Source organism: Nomascus leucogenys, chromosome 9 (genome assembly GCF_006542625.1).
Source record: "Nomascus leucogenys isolate Asia chromosome 9, Asia_NLE_v1, whole genome shotgun sequence".
Taxonomy (NCBI): domain Eukaryota; kingdom Metazoa; phylum Chordata; class Mammalia; order Primates; family Hylobatidae; genus Nomascus; species Nomascus leucogenys.
In genome coordinates this window covers 6,059,944-6,085,655 of record NC_044389.1, presented here as the reverse complement: position 1 = coordinate 6,085,655, position 25,712 = coordinate 6,059,944, and the positions used below count along the sequence as shown (strand labels likewise).

At 40.2% G+C, this 25,712-nt stretch overlaps 1 protein-coding gene across 3 annotated transcripts in view; it reads right to left on the bottom strand.

Moving 5' to 3' along the window:
* STARD13 (StAR related lipid transfer domain containing 13) overlaps positions 1–25,712 on the bottom strand; it is a 188,948-nt gene that overhangs the window by 64,651 nt on the left and 98,585 nt on the right. For all 3 annotated transcript variants that reach the window (XM_030818543.1, XM_030818545.1, XM_030818544.1), the window contains exons 2-3: positions 7,637–7,708; positions 5,416–5,497 (exon numbers count right to left, since the gene is read on the bottom strand). In XM_030818543.1, coding sequence (XP_030674403.1) covers positions 5,416–5,497; positions 7,637–7,708 — 154 coding nt within the window. The remainder of the gene's footprint in view (positions 1–5,415; positions 5,498–7,636; positions 7,709–25,712) is intronic.

The following is a 25,712-nucleotide window of genomic DNA, read 5'->3' as shown; positions in this document are numbered from 1 at the left end:
AAAATATTTACAAAACACATTTCTGACAAAGGACCCATATCTAGGACATATCCAAACTCTCAAAACTCAACAATAAGAAAACAATACAATTAAAAATGGTCAAAAGAGTTGAACAGATATTTTATAAAAGAAGATGAATGGATGGTAAGTAAGCACATGTTCAATGTTATTAGTCATTAAGAAAGTGCAAATGAATTAATACCAGACACCTATTAAAATGTCTAAAAGCAAAACAAAAACTGACAACACTAAGTACTAACAAAGATGTGGAGCAGTACGGACTCTCAAACTTTGTCAGTGGGAGTACAAGACAGTATTTCACTTTGGAAAAATTTGGTAGCTAATTATAAAGTTAAAATAAACTTATCATATAGACCCCATGATCCCATTCCTAGGATTTTACATCAAAGAAATAAAAACTTAAATGCTCATACAAAAACTTGAATATGAATGTTTAGAGTGGGTTTATAATCACCCAAACTGGTAACAACCAAATGTTCTTCAACTGGCAAATGGATAAACAACTGTAGGACATCCATACAATGGAAGACTATTCAGAAATGGAAAGCAATGAACTATTAAAACACATAGCAACATAAATGAATTTTTATTATTTTATAACAAGTGAAAGAAGCCATACTAAAAAGGCTACATGCTGTTTGATTTCATTTGTATGATATTTTGGCAAGACTATAGGTAAAAAAAATAAATCAGTGGTTTGCTAGAGTTTGGGAGTAGGAGTAGAAGCTGCTGACAAGAGGAATAGGGAAATTTTGGGAGTGATGAAACTGTTTTATATCTTTTTTTTTTTTTTTTGGAGACAGAGTCCTGCTCTATTACCTAGGCTGGAGTGCAGTGGGACAACCCTGGCTCACTGCAACCTCTGCCTTTTGGGCTCAAGCAATCCTCCCATCCCAGCCTCCCAAGTAGCTAGAACTACAGATGTGTGCCACCATGCCCAGCTAATTTTTGTATTTTTGGTAGGGATGGTGTCTCACTGTGTTGCCCAGGCTGGTCTCAAACTCTTGGGCCCAAGAGATCCACCCACCTCAGCCTCCCAAAGTGTTGGGATTACAGGCATGAGCCACAACACCTGGTCTGCTCTATATGTTGAGTGTGGTGGTGGTTATAACAACTTGGAGGCATTTGTCAATGCTCAAAGATCTATTCACTGAAAATAGTCAATTTTACTTTATATATATGTATTAGTCCATTTTCACACTGCTGATAAAGACATACCCGAGACTGGGAAGAAAAAGACGTTTAATTGGACTTACAGTTCCACATGTCTGGGAAGGCCTCAGGATCATGGTGGGAGGAAAAAGGCCCTTCTTACATGGCGTTGACAAGAGAAAATGAGGAAGATGCAAAAGCGGAAACCCCTGATAAAACCGTCAGCTCTTGTGAGACTTACTCACTACCACAAGAACAGTATGGGGGAAACCACCCCCATGATTCAAATTATCTCCCACCGGGTCCCTCCTATAACATGTGGGAATTATGGGAATACAATTCAAGATGAGATTTGGGTGGGGACACAGGGCCAAACCATATCATTCCACCTCTTGCCCCTCCAAATCTCATGTCCTCACATTTCAAAACCAATCATGCCTTCCCAACAGTCCCCCAAAGTCTTAACTCATTTCAGTATTAACCCAAAAGTTCACAGTCCAAAGTCTCATATGAGACAAGGCAAGTCCCTTCTGCCTATAAGCCTGTAAAATCAAAAGCAAGCCAGTTACTTCCTAGATATAATGGGGGTACAGGTATTGGGTAAATACACCCATTCCAAATGGGAGAAATTGGCCAAAACAAAGGGGTTACAGGGACCATGCAAGTCCAAAATCCAGTGGGGGAGTCAAATTCTAAAGCTCCAAAATGATCTCCTTTGACTCCATGTCTCACATCCAGGTCACCCTGATGCAAGAAGTGGGTTCTCATGGTCTTGGCCAGCTCCACCCCTATGGCTTTGCAGGGTATAGCCCCCCTCCTGGCTTTTATGGGCTGGCGTTGAGTGTCTGTGGCTTTTCCAGTTGCACAGTGCAAGCTGTCAGTGGATCTACCATTCTGGGGTCTGGAGGATGGTGGCCCTCTTCTCACAGCTCCACTAGGCAGTGCCCCAGTAGGGACTCTGTGGGGGCTCCAACCCCACATTTCCCTTCTGCATTGTCCTAGCAGAGGTTCTCCAGGAGAGCCCCTCCCCTGTAGCAAACTTTTGCCTGGGCATCCAGGTGTTTCCATACATCTTCTGCGATCTAGATGGAGGTTTCCAAACCTCAACTCTTGACTTCTGTGCACCCGCAGGCTCAACACCATGTGGAAGCTACCAAGGTTTGGGGCTTGCACTCTCTGAAACCATGGGCCAAGCTGTACCTTGGCCTCTTCCTTTTAGCAATGACTGGAGCAGCGAAGACACAGGGCACCAAGTGCCTAGGCTGCAAACAGATGAGGACCCTGGGCCTGGCCCATGAAACCAGTTTTTCCTCCTAGGCTTCCAGATCTATGATGGGAGGGACTGCAGTGAAGACCTATGACATGTCCTGGAGACATTTTCCCCAGTCTTGGGGATTACCATTTGGCTCCTGGTTACTTATGCAAATTTCTTCAGCCAGCTTGAATTTCTCCTCAAAAAATGTGTTTTTCTTTTCTACTGCATCGTCAGGCTGCAAATTTTCTGAACTTTTATGCTCTGTTTCCTTTTTAAAATGGAATGCCTTTAACAGCACCCAAGTCACCTCTTGGATGCTTTGTTTGCTGCTTAGAAATTTCTTCTGCCAGATACCCTAAATCGTCTCTCTCAAGGGCAGGGGCAAAATGCCACCAGTCTCTTTGCTAAAACATAATAAGAGTCACCTTTGCTCCTGTTCCCAAGAAGTTCCTCATCTCCATCTGAGACCACCTCAACCTGGACTTTATTATTCATATCACTATCGGCATTTTTTTTTTTTTGAAAGCCATTCAACAAGTTTCTAGGAGGTTCCAAACTTTCCCACATTTTCTTGTCTTCTTCTGAGCCTTCCACACTCTTCCAACTTCTGCCTGATACCCAGTTGCATCCACATTTTCAGGTATCTTTTCAGCAACACCCCACTCCTGGTACCAATTTACTGTATTAGTCCATTTTCACACTGCTGATAAAGACATACCCAAGACTGGGAAGAAAAAGAGGTTTAATTGGACTTACAGTTCCACATGGCTGGGGAGGCCTCAGAATCGTGGCAGGAGGCAAAAGGCCCTTCTTACATGGTGGTGGCAAGAGAAAATGAGGAAGATGCAAAAGTGGAAAGATCTGATAAAACCATCAGATCTCATGAGACATATTCACTACAATGAGAACAGTATGGAGGAAACCACCCCCAGGATTCAAATTATCTCCCACTGGGTCCCTCTCATAACACATGGGAATTATGGGAATACAATTCAAGATAAGATTTGGGTAGGAACACAGAGCCAAACCACATCAATATGTTATACCTCAGCTTGGCTCAGTGGCTCACAACTGTAATCCCAGCACTTTGGGAGGCTGAGGTGAATGGATCACTTGAGGCCAGGAGGAGTTTGAGACCAGCCTGGCCAACATGGTGAAACCCTGTCTCTACTAAAAATACAAAAATTAGCCAGGTGTAGTGGCATGTGCCTGTAGTCCCAGCTACTCCAGAGGCTATGGCAGGAGAATCATTTGAACCCAGGAGGTAAAGCTTGCAGTGAACTGAGATTGCACCACTGCACTCCAGCCTGGGAACAGAACAAGACTCTGTCTCAAAAAAAAAAAAAAAAAAAAATATATATATATATATATATATATATATATGTTATACCTCAACTTAATGAAAACGTTTCAAAAATTCAATGGGAAAAAATAATATATAATTTTTAATTAATATATTAATTTTTAATTAATATATAATTTTTCAAATTTTTCAAATATTAAATAAAAGCCAACTAGCAAAAAATATGTGGTTAAAACTGAGAGAGAAAACTCAGGACGAAGTGCTGGCTGCATGGCTCTGAGTGGAGTGAATGCTTATAAGGAGGAATCTGTTCCTGCTTGGTGTGTACCTTAGACATACAGAAGAGGAAACACTGTTTTTCCAATTCATTACCTTTACAGAATCACAACCAAATCATCCATTCACTTCATAAGCTCTCATAAATGGCATTTTGAGTTTGTTTGTTTTCTCGTCCAAATAGCTTGGTCCTGTCATTTATGATTTGAAGAGTTCTTTGCTCTTCCACCCATGTAAGCAAGCCCATAGTCTTATTTTCTTGAACATTCAGAGATCATTTCTTAACACAAATCTATTTTCTCTTCATATAGAAAACACAGAGTGACTGGTTTGTGACACAAAAATATATTATGTATATATGTCTGAAGATTCAGCAAGCCTAGAATTAGGTAATTTACACACTAATGTGCGTTGATCCCTCCTGTCTTTGTAAGTTTTGCTAATCATTACTTTCCCTTTAAACTACTACATTATTTATGTCAAATGCAGAATATACTAGAAAGAACATTGGATTTAGCATTAGGAATACTGGGTTTTAAGGTCATTTTGGCCCTAAACTAGCTGTATGGCCTTGGTAAAATGACTCATCTCCCATAACTAATCCTTATCCTCAGCTCTGACCTCTCTTCAGGGCTTTAGTTATGAAACTTCAAATTCCTACAGACACATACCACCTCTCAGGCAGCATTTAATTCTTCAGGAATATAGCTTCTCCTGGATCTTTTATTATTACCCAAATTATAATTGTTATTTGTTCAGGTATTCATACCTCATTTCTTCAACTGAGTTTCTTCAACAAGATAATACATTGTTTTAAGGGGAAGAAATTATCCATATATATATCTTTGTCTCCTTAGACTATCTATCACAAAATAATAGCTTAAATAGGCCAGTTTGGTGCTACAATTACTTGAGTTTATACATATGAGTTTGAGGAGATAATCACACTTGACTTTGCAAAAAATACAGCCAAGTTTGACATACTCGTAGTTTTTCAGAGCCTTCCCTGACCACACGTGCTGAGCCTGCTCATGCCGCTTCCCTTCACTGACCCATCCATGCCCCCCGATCACCGTCTACATCCCCATGTTGTTTTAGCTTGACCATGGCATTTACACTCTCTGAAATACACTTCCCCCTCCTTCTTTCTTTTTCTCACTCTCTCTCTCTCCTTTCTCTGTCATTTTCCTAATCTAGTGTCCAAAGGCCCCTACTAGGATTTAAGCTCCTTGAAAACACAAACTGATCATGCTCATTAAAAGTAGTACATTTAGAACCTGCACCCGGGTCAGGCACACGGTAGGCACTCAATGAATACTTGCCGAATAGCTGAACTCGCCCTTCAGTATAGTGATGCCTGCTGCAGACTGAACAGTGGAAAGAAACAAAAATACTTCACATGGTTTACCTGCAAAGAGGTTCTACAAGGTCCTTTTCAAGGAAATCATGATCATTCTTGACAGCCACAATGTTGATGGGAAATTGCGAATCTGAGAGAGAAAGAGAGACAAAGAAGTTGATGTACTTTGTTTTATCTGAAGGAGCACCAACATATTCAGACCTTTAAGGTCTGTAAAAGCCACTGATTTTAATAGCAGTGACTGCCCATCATCATTGCTGGGAATGTTTAAGAGAGCAAACAATTGCTATCACTGTAAATGCTTTTAGGAGTACAATATAAGTGTGAAATATGAGGATAGTAAAGTGCTTGACCTTGGATGGGATTGAACACTAAGTGCCTGCATTTTTCTAGCTCATCCTTATTACAGTCTTAGGTGGATGTGGCCTCAGAGAAGAGCTTTTGCGCTTTCACCATCCACCTAACACGTAGGCCACTGGCGTCTGTCTTGATGGTTTCATGAAGTACTTAATTTGGCAGATTTTTTTTTCCTTCAAAAAGGAAATTTCCAAAAATACCCAAAGTTCTATCATCTGAAATTTTTTTTTAGTAGCAAAATCTTTATCACTCTGGAGTATCAGCAAAATACTCAAATTGATTCTATCCAAAAAGAATAATTCGAACACTACTTCTCTCCAATAAACAATTCATGCCAGCTTTGAAGGTCACAGGCAATATTTAGAACATGGTGTGAATTCTGGGTACCTCGTTCATGGAGGTAGCAATCTGCTGCTCATTGGAATGGAGGGCATAGCCAAATCTAACCATGCTGGGTCACTATCATTGTCTTGCCACTTTTTCCCTTATCTCATCTTGTATTTTGTGCTGTCTACACCTTGCCAATCATGATAAATCTAAGGGTATCTAAATCTTCGTGTGAGTTGGAAACAGAAATAATTCCCCTTCTGGTGAAAAAAAAAATCATGTGAGTGACTTACAGATGGTTCCAGAGTGAAGCTGTCTTGCTTGGCTAGTGAGGGAGGGAGGGAGATACTTGTGATTTTTTTCATGGAAGGCTGCCTCTTGCCAGCTGCGCTCCTTCCTAGGGTCTGGTTTGAGGCTCCTCTCTCCTCCTGGGCTCTGGCACTCTCTTCCTTGGCCTGTCCCTTTGGGCTCACGGTAGTGACAGCTGTGCCACTACAAGCCCTGGGCTCTTGCACTGTGCACTGTTCCTCGTGGCCACCCCCTGTCCTGCCTGCACCTTTGCAATGAGCACTGTTAGAAATAAATCCTCTGCAAATGGCCTTGAGCCTGCCATCTGCTCATTATTGGGGTCCTGACTAGTTCACTACTAGATAAAGACAATCTGAGAAGAAGTTAAACGCTTTGGTTATAATTTTAGATATAAGGGACATGAGTATGTCTATTAACTGTCAATTAAAGAATCAATGAAAAGGCTGGGCAGTGGCTCACACCTGCAATCTCAGCACTTTGGGAGGCCGAGGTGGGCAAATCACTTGAGGTCAGGAGTTCGAGACCAGCCTGACCCACGTGGTGAAACCCTGTCTCTACTAAAAATACAAAAATTGGCCAGGCGTGGTGGTGCCCGCCTATAATCTCAATTACTTGGGAGGCTGAGGCAGGAAATTCCTTGAACCCAGGAGGTGGAGGTTGCAGCGAGTGGAGATAGTACCACTGCACTCCAGCCTGGGTGGCAGAGCCAGACTCTATCTCAAAAAAAAAAAAAAAAAAAAAAAAAAAAGAATCAATGAAAGGAAGTATAATGCTAGCAATAAAACACCTTACCTAAAATTCGGAAGAATAACATCTGATTCATGTTATATCTTAATATTTTTCATATAAAGTAAACAGAATTAAACAGAAATCTCAGGACAATTAATTTTGTGACTTCTAGGAAGTTTATTAACAGTGAGTTCATTGTGATTTCAAGAAAAGTGAGAGTAGTAAAGGAAAAACAAGGAGAAAAAGAAGGAAGTGCAGAAAAGCTGCTGATGGCAGAAAGCTGGAAGGAAAACGTCGAGTTGGGGTTTGTGGTAAAGAGACGGGAATTAGTAGTGGGAAGCAGAAAGTAAAGTGGGCCTGGGAAGTGATACTCATTTCTAAATCAGTATCAGGATAACCCCTGGGCATAGCAAAAAGGCCTAGGGAAAAGAAAGTGAAGCAAAATGGGCGAGAAAAAAAAATCTGGAAGTCAAAACACACCACAGGATACATGTGGTTCATTTTGGATTTATTCTCTGTGTAAGAGCGAAGGGAAGGGCTGACGTACCCTCATATAACTGAGCGTATTGCGGGAACCCAGCAGCACGGAGCCAGTCACATGCTTCTTTTGCCTCAATTTCTGAAAAACACAAGAGAGAGAAAATTGTGAGTCCCAGAGCCGCACCCTAGTACTCTGCCTTCTTAATCATGGAGACACTGGTGAGCTTTGTGCAAGTTATTACAAAGCAAAATTGTTCCAGGTAAGTCTGCATAAGTAGGCTTACCCAGGAGTGGGTGGAAAACGAGCGGGTAATACAAAGGGCCTTGTTATGTGTCTACTAAGATAATCTTCAATGTAAATCCATAAGTATGTGGATAATAACAAAACCACAGATAACAGAACACAAAGGCTGAGTTTCAGGCAGGGAAAAATGTCTTATTTATACACCAGGGAACCAGGGCACTAGGGGAAAAGAGGACATTCTTCTTTACAATTCTTTTTTTTTAATGGAATTTTTTTTTTAAGTTCCAAAGATTAGGCTAAAAATGTTTATTCAACATTCCTTTATTCTTTCACTCTTGGGATAATTTTAAGAAAGACTACAACTAGATTGCATATGAAAATGTATTTTCTCATGAAAAAAATGTATTACAAAAATCCAGTGTATTATTGTTTTAAAAATTTCACTAATAGCCTTAATTCCCCATGCATTATAACAAAATGTTCATTAATCAAGCACATTGGAATGATTTCAAGCTGTAGAGTGCGGCATAGAAGAGGAAAGTTGATTATTTGGAATTGAGACTTGAGTTTCATGGGCCTGCCAGAACCTCTGAGGGCCAAGCCCAAGAGGTTGATATGTCCCTTGGGTGACCATTTCTGGTGTGGATGCACCAACAGCCCACCGGACCACCTGCCTGGGGAGGCTGTGGAGTGAGATAGGAGGAGTCTACAGTATGTGAACCAGGTCACTTTTTGACCTTGTGAATCCTGGATCATTTCCCAACCACAACTCTGTTAGACAAATATGAATCCAAGGGGAAAGAAGTTCATCTGTTGAAAGTCCAGTTTCTCCAAACAAAATTAAACGCCTATTATCACGAGTCTTTACCAAGGCCCTTTCCTCTGCTGTTAGGATGGGTCCCTGTCAGGTCATTGTATTTCCATTTACTATGATGCTAATTTTTCCCCATAGCCAAAGCTGGAGTGTACAGGGTGTTCTTGGGATCACTGCACAGAAATGATCTACACTAACATCACCCTGGGCCTGCGATTGTACCTCAACATTGAAAGCTCAGTGTCTATGCAGTAAGATGTTTGATGTGCCAGAGCTATTTGGTATATGTTAGGAAAATAGACCAAAGGCCAGATCTTACTCAGGCATCACCAGGAAGAGCAAAACCCTACCGTCTAGTTCCACAGATCTGGTTAAATCTAGATTGATCTTTGTCATTAAATCCAGGGAAACAGAGCCTGTGGCAGCTCCTGCCCCGGAACGCCTGCCTTTTCTGACATCCCCTAATCTACTGTTACTCCAGGGACTGACGATTTCAAAAGCTTGAGATTTGTCTCTGGTGTGAGGGTTTTCCACTTAAGTGTGACCAGCATGTTCCTACCGTGTACCCATTCCGGCCATGGACACGTGGTTCAGAAACATCCAGGGAACCAAGCTGGAAAGAAAAGCTATGGAAAGCATTTCTATCAGAAAAGGAGCCTCTGCGATCCACAACTGCTGTTCAAAACACAGCTTCAGTGAATTGTGCTGCATGGGCTAACTTGGGCTTTCCTCTGGGAAGTTACAAAAGGCAATTATTGCATTGCTCAAAAGTTCTATTTAGTACCCAGTTGAGAGTCTGTATTTGAAGGTTTCTACTTTGATAACCACACAAGTATTTCAGAGGAAATAGGAAAACATACATTCTATCTGTAACGCGTAGAAAATGTGGTGAGTTGCTACTGAGTCATGGATAAAGTGCTGCCTAACAGATTTTCAAGCTTCAGATTTGCTTCCCGCTTCCATATAATACAGTGGGTAGTAACGAGAAAACACCTAATTTCTAGACATGCTCTAAACCTAAATATGAGTCAGCAAGTCTTGGAGAGAAGCACAGAATACTATATTTTCTCTTGGCATTACATGAATCTTATGCCTTTTTCTGTTTTATTATTACCTTTACTACAATGAAAATGTAGTGTTCAGCAAGAGAGTCCCAGAGAGCCAGGCCATGAAGAACAAATGGGGAAGACCCACAAGACAGGGGCTCTGCAGCCTAGAAAGCTCAAAGACAGAGAGTGGGAAGTGATCTATGAAAGAGTTCGCACCCCTCCAGCCCAGGGAATGTGGTGAGCTCAGATCCTGAAGATGAAGAGGATAACATGGTGGAGAAGAAGTGGGCAGCCAGGAATCCTTCTAGAAAACTCCCTTTGGAACATCACGTGTTTTCACTAATTTGTGGGATCTAAAAATCAAAATAATTGAACTCATGGACGTAGAGATTAGAAGGATGGTTACCAGAGGCTGAGAAGGGTAGTGGGGGCTGGAGGGGAGGTGGGGATCATTAATGGGTACAAAAAAAATTAGAAGGAATGAATAAGACCTACTATTTAACAGGGTGACTACGGTCAATAATAACTTATTTGTACATTTTTAAATAACTAAAAGAGTATAATTGGATTGTTTGTAACACAAAGAATAAATGCCCGAGGGGATGAATACCCTATTCTCCATAATGTAAGGAGTTCACATTGCACGCCTGTATCAAAATACCTCATGTACCCCATAAATATATACATATGCCTACTATGTCCCCACAAAAATGAAAAATTTAAAAATTTTGAAAACAACACTCCTTTTGGAACTTAAAATTCTGGTTGGACAGTGGAATGGGGCTGAAGCTAGCCAGGGAAATTTTATTTAAAAGGCTCCTGAGATAGTAACTGCATTTCATTTTTTATGACAGCAACACGGATAACGAACTGAAATCCTATTCAGATACATACATGAAAAACCAAATTTTAACCAGAACCCAGATAAATCAATCATTCAAATAAGATGATTTTTTTTGTTTGTTTTAATGGGCAGACGCTTAAGCTTTTAGGCCTCAGGGTCAAATGACAACAAAACTGCAACGAGTAAATATCATAAATTAGAAGCAGCCCTGTCCCAGCCATGGCAAGTGACTCCTCGTGTAGCATCATTTCCTATACCCAACTTGCCATTCTATTTGCCCAAATGTCTCTCAAACACACACCCTCATTTCATATTCCCCCACCCTAGCTGCAGTCCCAACATCTTGATACCTCAATTTAAGGACAAAGCCAACTCTCATTTACCAGCTAGTGACAAAACAAACAAAATAATCTGGCATAATTAGCCCCTATCAAATCTGAGTTTGCCCATCCAATTGAGGGGGGGAGGGTAAAAAAAGTCTTACAATTTTTATTAATTCTTCATGGTCCCTACTAATACCAATTAGCCAAATACTAATGCTTTTCCCCAGGCCCTTCCAGTGGCCAAAATGACTGGAGAATTAAAAAGGAATCATTATTGCCAGTGCCATCATTTCACAAAGATCTACCTAATGAGATTCAAATGACATTTGAGGAGAAAAGTGTGAAAAACTCTTTTTTATTGTGCTCTTGCTAGCCAGCATAATATTATGTAAAAGCATTAAGAGCTATTAAAATCACATTTTGACAGTTTTATTTGTTCTCCATTTGCTACCCTTACCTGCCCCTGTAGCAGCTCCAGGGCTGCAAGGCAAAGCATCAGCTCACTGCAACTGTCTCATGGAAAACCTGAGTGTGGAGTGAAACCAGAGAGTGGCCCTGGACAGAAGGGCCCACCAACCTCTATGGAGGTTACTGTGCTGCTTTGCTGGTGAAAATCCAATCCATTCAGCTTGGTATTATGAAAGGATTTCAATGGAATTTTTGTAACTATTCTATGTAATAATTATTTCATTTTACTCTCTGGCAGGTATCTATTTTTGCTCGTCCAACATCCTTTCCTACATCTTCTGATAACGGAACCTCTTTCTGCAAGGAGCCTCTTCTATGTGGTTTATGTAGGGCTGACGCCTCTTGCCTCCAAGCACACACCCTAGCCCTATCACCACCACCCACATAAGGTGACCTGATTCTTAAGAGCACCCCACCCCTGTTAGTCTAAGGAGACTGAGGAGCTTTGGTACCTTAAACCAATAGTCATTTGGGGGCTGAAATCGATTGGTTGAAAAGGGAGATATCCAGCGTTTCCGCTGGTAGCCTGGTCTAGCAAACCTTTTCACTGGTTTACACAGTAAGTTCAGTGGATAGTGTGGTGCTACCCGTGCTCTTCAGCCATATATCTGCGATTCCACTTAAGGCAAAGTCACTGGCTTCGCCTCAGTTGCCTTATACATGCTTTGAGCATGATGTGGCCACTATCCTCAGACAAACCCAGCAGAGGGAAGCTCTTGCTAGCACCTGGGGGAGGCACCCACTAACATGGGCATGAGAACATGGAAACAAACCATGGCCGATGTGGGTTTTCACAACATATTATCATGTTTCTTAATTATACATGCCCAATGTTGAAAACTTCCTAATAGAGAAAGTCACAATGAATGAAAAAAGTCAACTCTTGCCCCATTATGAACACCTAATTTTATATATGTTATCTGTCGAAACAGTACTACGCTATCTTTTGTTGACTGCTTTTTTCACATCAGAATGCATTGCGAATATTTTCTCATATAATGATCTTATTTGTAAAAAAATGGGAAATTTACTTTGTTTCGAGAATGACGCTTATTTTTTAAAGATTTGATTTTTGAATACTGCCAATTGCATTTCCCTTAGGAATATTATAACATCAAGGTAGCCAAGAGAAAAGAGTTCAATAGGACCTCACCAATGTAGACTGATGGTGGAGAAGGCTGGAAGTCTATGGGAGTTAAAAGAGACGTACAAGCTGTTTCTTTAATGTAGTCTCTTAGCTACAGACAGTCTGTGGACAAGGCTCTGTAGGACCTCAGGCAAGTCAGGAAACATAGTGAGCACAGCAAATTTGCTGCCCAGGTTTGCAGGCCTCATCTCACATTACAACCTCATTGTATTTTTAAGCTGGTGTGTCTAGCGTGCTTCTAGCGTGCTTGGGCACAGCGTGCTCTCTTGGCTAAGCATTTTAAGTACATACATTTTGTTTTACGTTTTTCTCAGCATAGCAAATTTTTTTCCATAGCTCACTGAAAGGTATTGGGTATCCTTTCTAAATGACCAAAAATTCAAATGAGGGCCAAATTAAAATTTATTCACATCAGAAACGTAGCTGGCTCGAAAGAATCTGTTCTGTTGTGGACAGTTTATGAAATCATTACATACGAGCTCATGTACTTATGTTGTTCCTACAAGTCTCCTTGAATTTCTATGGACAAACTGGCTCCAATTTAAATAGGTCTTCTTTTTTAAATGTTCATTGAAAGTACTTAAGAGAAGTAAGGAAAAGAAAGAGTGTGATCATCATGGGATTTAAGAAAGTAGGCTTGAGAAGAGTGTTTTGTCTTTTCCCTTAAACTGGCCTATTTGGTGGGCACCCTGTTTCTAAAAGACTATGGGTACCAGCATAGAAGGATGACTCAGCCCACCACAAGATGCCTGCAGTGGATGCAATTATCACTATTAAAGTATATCTAAGGTGTTAACATTTCAACGGGCTTGTGGTTGTTGGCTTAGGATAATTTATATGGCTAAGGTAGCTTCATTAGTAACTTTACTACTTCAGGAGAATGACTCCTTTGTCTTCAGACAGAATTTCTCTAGTGAAGTCCCTGTTTATTGAAGGTGTGTTTCTCTGGCCATACGTTAAGCCAGTTTTGTTAAAATCAATGCCAGGGTATCCATCCCATCTATATATGGATACCAATGATGCAATCATTAATATCACATAGAACCATACACTACCACCAAAATCCTGCCAGGAGGGCTTTATAACCTTAGTCACAGATACAGGAAGGAGTGTCAGATTTTTAGTAGTAGCAGACTTTGATTTACATCGCATGTTATGGCGTCAGGAAATATCTTTTTGCACTTTTAAAATTATATGTTATTTTGATATGTAAAAGACCTTAAATGTATACCAAATATAATTTTTTCCTGATATTCATAACATTTTCTTTCCATGATTTTCTAAATTACTAAGAGGAACTAAAATACAGGTGATTTGGAATGAATTTGAGATTATTAATCACTGAATATTCAAAATAGTGGATCAACTTATAAACACCCACTTTATCTATCCATAATTTGAGGCAATCTTTTCCTTGATGTGCAATAAAATATCTGACTGTCAGCAAGTATACAACAATAGGAAGAAGAAACCTGGAAGACCCGTATAGAGTGGTCACACCTACCTGTACTCAGTCAAGACAGAGACTCTCAGCTCTGTTTATGTGGACTTCTTTCCCAAATGCAAGAATGAGAGACGTGTTGAGACATAAAATTCCTTCACCAATTCTACACATAAGCCTCATTTCCTAGGCCTTGAAATATCTTCTGGAAGCTGGATTCATAGCAAATCTAGTCACTTAATTCCTATTAGAGTGAAAGAAGATCGAGCAAATTCTCTACCTAAGCAGAGAATAAACCTAAGTAGGTTTATTCCGCGTCACTCAAGGGTTATTTTTAATCAGTCTTTTTCAGCCTGGTTGGGGAAACCATAGATATTACGACATATGACATATACGTAAATCAAATACATGACACATATTTACTGTTAATTTTTAATTAGCCTTAAATATATAATTAACATATATATACTATATAGTCACACGCACTTATGCATTTTTTTCTTTGTATGCCCACAGTGACCCCCTGCCCTTTCTAGCTGCCATGTGCAGTGCTCCTGCAACTAGGAGGCATACCCTTCCCACCTCACTAATGTCATGCTCGGCCATATGACCCACCTTAGCCAATTAAATGTGAACAGACATGACCTGTGCTAGTTTCAGAAAAACATCTCAAGAGCCATCCCCTAACCCAACCAGCTTTCCTGTTCTTTTCCCTTTACCATGAGGCTAAGAGATATTCCTTCAGCCTAGGTGTTGGAATGATGACACTGGGGACAGAGACACAGGAGACCAGCTGCTGACATGTAATATAAGCAATAAATACACTTGTTTTATGCCACTACAACTTGAGGGGCAATTTGTTCAAGTGGCATAATCTAGCATAAGCTAATTTAACACAGCTGCCAGCTATTCACTCTATAGATGAGGCATATGGAAGGCACTATGGACCTTTATGTCAACCTGAAACTGTTGTTGCATGTCTGTTAGTGTGGTGTAGAGATGCACACAGTCTCAGTAATCATTTCTGCTCCGAATTCTGCTTCGCTGCCTAGAGTGCATGATCTATATGAATTCCAAAAAATGTTGTAAACAATCCTCGCATGCATCCATGTGTGTGAATGTGTGCTCATATACACATTTGCACCACAGAAAATCAAAAGTTCCGTTGCAAGTGAATGAGGAAACTCATCAGAAATATATTTTCCATGCCTGTATTCCCAATAGTGTTTAAAAAGAAAAAAAACGTTTGCAATCCCCAAACCCCAGTCAATCTGAGAGAAAAAGAAAGCAGAAAATAGATGCTCTCCCAGCCAAATAGTTTCTGACCAGATTGTTTTGACTCAAGTTTTCCATGAAGCAGAGTAGTTCTTTATTCTCCTCTTTCATTTGGTACAGATTGTTCCAATCAGGCGCTTGTGGTATTTCTCAGGGAGGCTGCATGCATACATCCCCAGCTTTTTGAAGTTGTGGAGCCACTGCCTACCACTAAATCCCAAGAGATTCTTCAAGATGGAGTCAGTTAAGCAACTGAAATGCAAGGCAGGGAACACAGAGTTGACCAGACAATTAGAGAGAGCATCATAATTTGCAAGCATTGGCCAAAACACCTCCATGTTGACCCACCAAGCCAGAAGAGTCTTCAGTAACCCTTCTTGGGACAAGTGCATGAGATTCTGCAGATTGTCTCTCTGTCTCTAATTCAGTTTCTCCAGCTTCTGTAGGAAAGGTGGAGAACAAGAGTCCAGGTTGCTCTCTTGATATTGGTTCTAGAGCCGAGCTCCAACTTCCACAAAATTGGCCAAATGACCAGTATCAGAAGGGTCTGTGGGTACTCACTCTGTGTCATGCTGATGATTTCTTGCCTGGGGAAGAGCAACCGCTTTGGACAAATCCCGCCACCACTAGGAAGTCAGATTTCTTAGCTTTTTACAGGTACTCTTCCATCCTACATTGCTTTAAGACTTTTTTTTTTTAAATGTTAAAAAAAATGCATGTTTTTAGGGACGCAAACTCCCCCTGTATCTGTTTTCAGACATTTCTGAATGTCTATGCTTGTAAGAGGTTATCTGCTATTTGATTTGCTCAACTCTTTTTTAGCTCTTGGTACTCCAATTACCCAAGAAGATTTCATGATAGCAGGAGAGAACCTTGCCATGTAGGTGAAAGAAGGAGCACAGATTCTCTTAGGATAAAGTCACTCCAATACTTCTGCAGGCCCTTTTCAATTCCTTTGCTCCTTTTGGGGTTGACGTGGCAAGATAGATATAGCTTGGCTGAGGCTTCTGACTCCCTTTGCAAGGCTTTCTGCATGTAACTTCTCAGCAACTGTCATATCTGGATCAATCAAATCAAAATTTTTGCTTAATTTAATTCCAGGAAAAGATTTCCACAACTCAAGTATAATCCTATTATCTGAGTATACGTGAAAACTTGATATTGTATGTATTTTCCTAAAAAATTCCTTGGCACTGGCTCAGAGTGTAAATAAAATATTTACTGGGATTTTTCAACATGTCTTTGCCAGTTTTCTGGAACCCTTTCTACTTGTCTGCTGAGCGTAGGCAACGGCACTGGCGGTGTGAATGATTTTCTAAACATGCATCAGTCATTCCAGGAATAAAGATTACATTCAAGAAATGAAATTGTTACTAGGTTTACAGCTATCGATTGATTCATTTTTCCCTGTGCTCTTCAAGGCCAAAGATACTGCTGAGCTTAAAAGTCTGCTCTCTACGGGATTTTCATTTGCAGTTCGTTAATAGATATTGACAGTATATATTCCTTATAGAAGGAAATTTAAAATGAGTTCAGGTATTTGAAATAGCTTTACTTGATTTGAGATGGAAGAGATGAAGTTCTCCACTGAAGACTTAAGAAACTTAATTCCTATGCTGCAACTCCCTTTTTTTCATCAGGCACAGTGATGCATCAATGACTTGCATCATGCTACAATCTAAACACATGGCATACTGAGATTAAAGTTAATTGAGGCATCCCATAAACATGCCACAAATGTAATCCAAAAGGTTAAAAAAGTTACATCAACTATAAAATGTTTTAAAAGTTTAATATAATAGAAGTTTACAAATTCTGGAATATTTAAAATTGTATAGCAGATAACTTCAAATTTTAAAGAATTCTTTGGGCCTTTATAATTATCGTCACAAAATCTTAATTGAGGATCTTCACATTTGATGTTTAAAAACAAAGTAGGAAACAGCAGAAGTACATGCTATGTAAAGATACATCTATTGCTAAACAGAGGTCCAGGTGGCTACCTTGTCTAATATGAATAGAATTTAATTCCCTGGCTAGCTTTGGGGAATATGACAACTTTTACTAATAAAGTCAGTATGACGGTCTTGGCTAATCTGCCTGCCAAATACTCACTGAATTCAGGTATAAAAAGATCATTTTCTGTAAGAACAGATTTGAATGAGAGATAAAAGCAGCTTAAAATTCCTAAATGAAATCTGATTGTAAGAGTAGCAAAATCTAAACCTAAGATTTGAAAAACTTACACACACAAATCAAATCAAGGCTAATGTACTAATAGAAGGAAAAAACACAAACCAAATCAGCCATTTAAAAACGCAACCAATCCTTTCATGACTAAAGTACCAGCAAATGGACTCTATTGTAAGATTTTGGTGATGCTAGTTACACAGTTCTGGCATACTGCAAGGCTGGCAAATCTGTCAAAGTCAACTCAAGGACCAGCTGAGCTAGGGATATCACTGGATTTTAGCAGCATTCATGTCAAGCCATATGATAAACAAGAAGGCTGTCAAATGAAGGCACTATGCTTATTATTTGAAAATCAAATAAATGATTTCAATTTTCTGTTACTAAGCAAAAATATAACCAAAAAGAAAACGAAAGTAATGGAGGAAGGGAGGAAGGAGGAAGAAAGGGAGGGAGGGAGGAAGGAAGGAAGAAAAAAAGGAAGGAAAAAAGGAAGGAAAGAAAGGAAGGAAGGAAGGAAGGAAAGAAAGGAACGAAGGAAGATATTGCCATAATTCTACCACCTAGAGATTGATCAATATTTTGTTGGCATAACATCTCTTGTTCTCTTATTATGAAGATGTATTCATGTATCTAGGCTAAGTATACTATCTATTTTACATAATCTTTAAATAAAACTGGAATCTGCTTTTGCACTCGACAATGCATTTTGAACATCTTTTTATGTCAACAGATGTCCTTCTCAAACATTCTAGGTGGCTTGAATAACATTTCTACTGACATTACTTTAAAAAGTATCTTCCTTCATCAATTCAGGCTGCCATAATCATGGGTTAAAAATAATAAATCCAGTTCTCTGGAGGCTTTCATTCTAAATAAAGAATTACACCAGAACATGCATCCTGGTGAACGTATTTCACGGACTACTTCTGGGTTGACATTTCTCATGTTATTTCACATTCTGGATTAAGACACATCTCATATGGTTTTGATTTATATTCTCAGCAGACTTCAAAAAGGAAATTCCAAATGGAAGTTTATTCATGTACCAGAACTATGTTTAAATGATGCTACAGGGATATCTTAAACTAACAGGAGCCAGGAAATTCAAAACTAAGGTCCTGGACCATATTCCCACCTCTTCCTTCTTGAATGTCTTAGGTATCTGGAAAGTGGAGATTTTATGTAACAGCTGTTTCACTTGCCTTTGACCTTCTGCATATGTATTTAGACAATTTCAAAGATATATTTTACTTTATGTAATAACTTGGTATTTCCTGGTTGCTGAAGTTTCAAGGTTGTACTCAGAAAACAAAACAAACTAGACCAAATAAAGAAAATCTCCACATCTTGTTTTAATGACTAAATGAATATCTAGAGTCTATGTGACTCCCAAAATTCTTCAAATAATCAAAAGCAAAACATGATCCAAATTTGTAAAACTAGCAAATTTGCCAAAAGAGCAACTCTTTAAGACAAGACTATTTTTGTACAGGGTTCGTGTTATCGCTTTAAAGAGAGTTTACAATGAAGATACATTCTAATTTCATTTTGTTCTTAACTAATGGCATATCTGTTTCTGGAATAAAGCTCAAGTTTCTACTCTTATTGAATACATATACTTACTTTTACAGATTAACTTTTTGAAAAGAACCTGTCAATGTTTTTAGAAAATACTCCTTTATTTGAGGGCATAATTGAACTAAATGGGCACAAGAGGGGTAAACAAGGCATCAAGCAGTTAGAAGTGAGTCCAAAATTCTGGATTCACCTCTCATTACCTGTGTGACCCTGGGTAGGTTAATTCTAGCATATCTCAGTTTCTTCATCTATAGAATTGGAATAAACAAGAGTACCTACCTCAGAGGGTTGCTGTAAATATTAAATGATTGCATTTCTGTAAAGTACCTGGAGCACAGTATTTGTTACTATTACTAGGGCAGAGGTGCTTATGTTACCTTCCCCTATTAGAAAATAGTGGATCTGATGGATGGTCTCTGATTCTCTTCTCTCAGCTCTCTTCATTTGGCATTCAGAAGTGGAAGGCATTTGTCTTTACGTATTTACTTAACAGACACCTGCTGGGTGCCCCTGTTGTGAAAGCCTGCTGGTAGGCACCACAGGTGAATGCAAGGCTGTGGGCAGTGGGTCCTACCCTGCAGGTCTCTAAACCAAGCAGGGATAGACAAAGACCCATCCAGGCACTACCACAACCAAAGAAAGCAAAAGCCCTGCAGAACAGGACATTATCCTCCAGGTCTCAGAGCAGGAGGGGGCATTTTGGATAAGGTGACCAGGAAAAGCCTTGCAGTTGAGGTGAGATTCAGAAGAAGGCAGAAGAAGGTTACCCACATGGTTCTGCCATAAACAACCCATCTTCTCCCCCCAGATGAATTAGGAGCTGAGAACTCACTGCCTTCTTGGAAGTAGAATCTCATGCTCCTCCCTCTGTGCCTGCAGGAGGTCCTTGGGGTCACATGGCACCCATCAACCTGCCTGGAGATTCTTACATGACAAGTATCTAACATGCAATTCATTTTTTGCAATCCACAGACTGTTTCATGATACTCTTTCTGTTAAATGAAGCTGTAAGCCATGCTTCACACAATGCAGTGCTCTTTAACAAGATGTAATGAGAGTCATAAATGAGATGTGACACTTTGGATATGTGACATTTGGACACATTCAGAAATATGACACCTTAGGATAATGGCAGTAAGAGCCTTCTCCTAAGAGGCTGTTACTTTTAGGATATAAACACCAGGCTGGGGAAGACAGTCTTGTGATTATGGTTTACAATGTGCTTACCAGTTAATAAGTAAAATATTAGCAATCACATGCCTGATATGTGGGGATCTCAAGGGCAAAGATGTGTTAAAACATAACCAAACACTCCAGGACCTTGGGAAAGAAATCTGTATCAGACATGTGGGCTTCATTAAGGGAAATGCCTTCAGAAGATTATTTTTCCATGTTATGAGAAAAAATCTCAACAAGTAAGTAAATTGTGAGCAAGGGATATGGGCTTCCTGTGGACTAATGACTGGGAGAAGTTGTGGGTTAATGTGGAGTCCAAGGTCATTGATCTCAAGAGGTCATGAATCTCCCAGGTCGGCTTCGAAAGGTCATTCTCACTATGAAAAACATGCTAGGTGTATATTCTGGGATCTGCTTTGTGAGGAGGTGACAGGGAAAGTAATTCAAATACCTTTCAAATACTTAAACACATTTACATTTAAAAACAAAGGAAGTGTTGCTCTTATGCATATAATGATTACAATTAATGTTCCATGACTGCTTGAATTATACCTAGTGCCAAATGGAAAATTTAGAAATCCGTCCTTGAAACTTTTGCTTCTCCAAAACAAGGAACAAGTAAATATCAACACATAATTTTTTTAAAAATTGAGATGAAGTCTATCTTGCTCAATTTAGTGCATAAACTGAGAGTTCTTTACCTGGGGTTTTTAGATATAATTGAGAGGCCTGGGAAACCCTTTGTATGCAAACATTGTTGTGTGTTTTTTGTTTTTCCTGAGGTTACATAGCTTTCATCAAATGTGTGTGTTTATTCTGCTCTCCTTTAGCTCAAGAAGAAGATAACACTATGCCCCTTGGAGGCCTAAAGCGTATGAGCTTTGCCCTGCTCTGTTCCCCGTGGGCTATCAATTTTTGACTTTGGAATTTGGAGACATAGATATTCTATCTCTCCGTCTTTCACACACACACACATACACAGACACACATATATTCATGCACATGCATTCTGTAAATATGTCCTAGGTAAAACTGCAAACATCCTTAAATAAATATGTGGATTTTGTATCCTCTTAAATTTTGACATTGCAGGTACACATTACCAGATTGGAAACCAGATTGCATCTTTACATCTCATGTTCTTAGCGTAGAGTCTTGTAAATGGCTATCATTTAGTATGTTGACTGAATGGGTGAATGACTATAAAAGGAAAATATTTATAGATCTGAAGGCCAATAAACACCCAAAACATCTCTCAGATATTCAGGTTCTTCCAAACTCACAAGGCTGTTGTACATATGGGAAAATGTATTGTGAAAGTCCTTTGCAAACTGTAAGCCCCTTATGAAAATAAGGTAACATCATTCTTCTAGTTCTGATTCTGCCTCTGAGGGACATGGCTATTCATGGGCAGCAATGTCTGTGTATCTCGATATTGCTACTGTTTTCTGAAGGGTGGGGCGTTTGACATTGTCCTGGCACTGACTAGGATTGTTGCTTCTGCTGGCTCCAATCTTTCTCTTTCTCTCTGGATGGAATCTTTAGGAGTTCCAAGCGCACAGAGTAATGAGAGATTTAGTCTTAGAAGAAGAGTAGTGAGAAAAGATTTCCCTGTTTTCCCACAAAAGAATCAGTCTCGCTTTTTAAGATCATCTTAACCTGACTGAGGCACAGTCAGTCATACCTGAGGATAATCAATCATAACCATTGAAAAAGAATATCCCAGGACTTTCAAATATTTTGATCACAATCTTTAGTCAGAAATGAACTTCATATAGTTGTGAACATGCACACACCCATGCATGTACACACATCAGACACACATAGACTGAAACAAAGTTTCATAAAATAATAGTTGCACTTTATGTATGCAAGGAGATCTGACATTTTTCTGTTCTATGCTTTCCTATTCAGAATTAATAGTCATATCCACTGACATCATCACCTGTTTAAAACACTGTCTAGATAACACTCAGTTGTACGAGATGCATCTGGTAAAATATATTAATGTAAAAATGGAACACAGTTCTACGAGTCTGACACTTGAGGGTCTTCTTAGATTCATTCTCTCTCTTCCAGTCCCCATATTCTCACTACACAACCCCAGGACCTGCTGAATTTGACTCAAATATATTTCTTAAACTCCTCCCCTCCTCCCCACCTCTGTCTCCTGGACTTGGTTTAACAGAAGTGTCCAATCTTTTGGCTTCCCTGGACCACATTGAAATAAGAAGAATTGTCTTGGGCCACACATAAAATACACTAACACTAACCATAGCTGATGAGCTAAAAAAAAAAAAAATTACAAAAAAAATCTCAAAATGTTTTAAGAAAATTTACAAATTTGTGTTGGGCCGCATTCAAAGCCATCCTGGGCTGCATGCGGCCTGGGGCCATGGGCTGGACGAGCTTGGTTTAGACTCTCATTTTGTCCTTGAATCTCTAATGTGAAACTATGCTCATTCTCTTTCAAACTCCTTCACGTCTCCCTGTCACCTGCAGAATAAAGTACCAGCCCATCACCACGGCCAACGGTGCCTCCCTGCCTGGTCTCCGTGTGCTTCTGGGGCTCATGTGCAGTCACATGAAGCTGCCTGGAGATCCCCAGTCCCAGGCCGCTGTTGCATATCCCACGCTTGCGCTTACACTGTTTCCCCTCCGTCTGTCACATTTCAGTCCCTGTTTACCTCCTGACTTGCTCACATTTATCTCTATCAAGATTTGGCGAAGACATCATCTCCTGTATCCCAGGTTAGCTTGGCTCTTCTCTGGACTTTCACACATTCATTATGGTCCTTAGATTATATGGAAATGTTCTTGTTACACATCTCTCTCCCCCATTAGACCATAGCTCTTCGAGGGCAGAGGTTGCTGTATTTACTCTCTGTACCACTAGTGCCTAGCAGAGTGCTTGGAGCTCAGCATGTGCTCAAGACATGCTGAATTAAGGAGGAGCTGAGTGCGACTTTCTTGCTCGGCATAAATCTCAAGCCACAGTGGACTGCAGCCCGTTGATTTATTCCCTGCAAAGGACTTGCACGTTGCTGCTGGTCAAAGATCTTTGGCAAAGGAAACTTCTGCCCCCTGAAAAAGCTCTCCTGCTCTCTTTTTCCTCTCCTGGTCTGATGTAAAGAGGCCAAAGGGCACATGCCAGGCTTTCATAGCTTTCTGTTCCACTCTATTTGAGAAGTCTGATGCTACTGTTGCTGGGGCTGTGGTTGGGCTGAATGTCAGGCCTCAGCCTTAATCAATAACAAGAAATCTCATGAAGCTTAGAAGTCTTCCAAATGTGAGTTTGGAACAGGGCTGGGAAGTCAGATTTGGTGAGGGGAGTCATCTCCAATCTGGAGGAACTTGGGAGAAGGAGGGCAGTTCCGGTGATGAACAAAGGATTAGGTCACCTTATGAGCAGGAATGAGGCCTGGTCCAGTCAGGACCATCCAAAATCTCCCTGAATATGCCCTGGAGGAAACCCAATTCCCCCAGGCTGCCCCATTCACACCTCCAAGGGAATCATCCAGCCAGTCCAAGACAGCATTCCTGGGGAATTGGAGATGTGGGGATGCTTTTAATTACAGTTCAGTAATGCCTCCCTTCCCTTGAAACGTAACCACATTCAGCTATGACTACGCTGGTTCTCAGGAGCAGAGGAAAAATATATGATGTAATGGGATGAGTTTTTGGGGGCACTGAACTAGTCGGGCCTGCCTGTAAAGCCTTTCTCTCTACTTTAAACTTCTCCTTCCTGAAGGTGTAGCTTGTTGGACACCTCCTCCAACAAACCTTTCCTGAACCCTTCTGATAATTATAGCCACCTCCACTCTATGATCTCTGGCCATCTTGAATTCTTACTTGTCCTGTTAGATGTAACTGTGACTTCTATCTCTTTTAGAGTTACAGTGTGAGCTCAGTGAATTTGAAAACAGTATGGACAGGTGTGTGGTGGTTGGGGTTGCCGTGGCTGTTGTTAAGAATGAAGATACAAACAAGCTTGTATATGGGCACGGCTGCTGCTGCTGCTGATGGTTGATGGCCATTGTTGATTTTCAGAGAAAGAAAAGTGGACAGATCTAGGTTCTGAAATGGATGTCTCTAGTGGATAAAGTAAAGGTGAGAACAGATAAGGGGAAAGAGACAGTAAGTTGGAATTTTAAAAAAATCTTTCAGAGAGGAAGGTGGCCATGGGGAGCTGGCTGAGCGTGGGTTTACTCTATGGGTCCCTGAGCAAGTCTCATTACATCTCAAAGCCTCAGTTTCCTCATTGCAAAATGTGCACAACATTATATATACTCTTCAGAGTCATTTTAAGGACATGAGAAACTCCAGAACAAGGAAAAGCATTTAGTTTACTGCTGCAATCCTGGTCTCTGTCACAGGGATTTGAACTTGACGTTATGTTCACATTTGTTAAACAAAATGAATTATGTAATTTGACACAGAGCAGGCACTTAAAAATTGGAGCTATTATTATTAACCAAAATGAATACTTTTCACAATTTCCACTGATGTACCCAAATGGGAAAAGAAAATAAACAGATACTTCCAATGGATTTATTTATTTCCTCCTATGTGTAGTTGGAATATAACATGCCCATATTTCTTTTAATGCGACAAAGCTTTCCTTCAAATTTGAGGAAAATCTATGCTCCAAGAAAATGCACTGCCCTGTAGCTTCTAAACACTCTTGGCCATGCTGCCTTGTTGAAGAGGCTCAGGTGTAAATTTAAAAGATAAATCTCATTTTCAGAAAGATGATCTATTTATTTTCAACAGCAGCCTCCATGTATGCCAGAAAATGTGGGGTTCAGGTAAATTCTGACTCCACTCCAGACATTTATGATGGACCCAGGTATCTGCCCTTAAAGAACTGAGACACACACACACAGGCCATCAGTGGCTGATGTTGGCTAAGCTTAAGATCATGGGATGAAGGAAGAATCTCTGCTCAGCAACATGAAGTGCTGGAAAATAAAGACTTTCTTGAATATATTTCCATAAAATAGCAGGACATCTTATGTTTTGAAGGCAATTTATGCATTTTTTTAGGAGTGCTACCAAAATCATGCAAAGATAACTTCAGAGACAAAACCCAAGTCTGATCACTCTCTCCTTTGCTTAGAATTCTCCATGGTTCTCAAATCTCTTCAAAGAAAAATCCAAATTTCCGAGGACACTATGAAATTCTTAAGCTTAGCGTGGGTCCCTCATATATTCTTCTGTGTCTCAACTTCCCACATCCCTGATAGTTGGCAATGGTGCTAAACAACTCAAAGTTTCCTAAAATCGACCCTCCAACTCCCATCCTCTGTTCCCTATAGGCATTTTTCCCTCTGTCTAGAATGACATTCTTCTTCTGCTTTATGCGACTAGTCAATTCTTTTCCTCTCTGCCTCTCTGATTCCCAGCTCTAGTTTTATCTTCTCCGCCATGTCCTTCCAGACCACCTGACCACTGCCACTGAGGCCATGCAAGGCTAAGGAACAAGTTCACAAAGGTCTATCCTTTGTACCCACATGCCCTTCTGATCCAGCACTTACCCCGGCGCTGGAATGTCTGGTTCACTCTGCTTTTCTGTTTCCCACCACAGACAG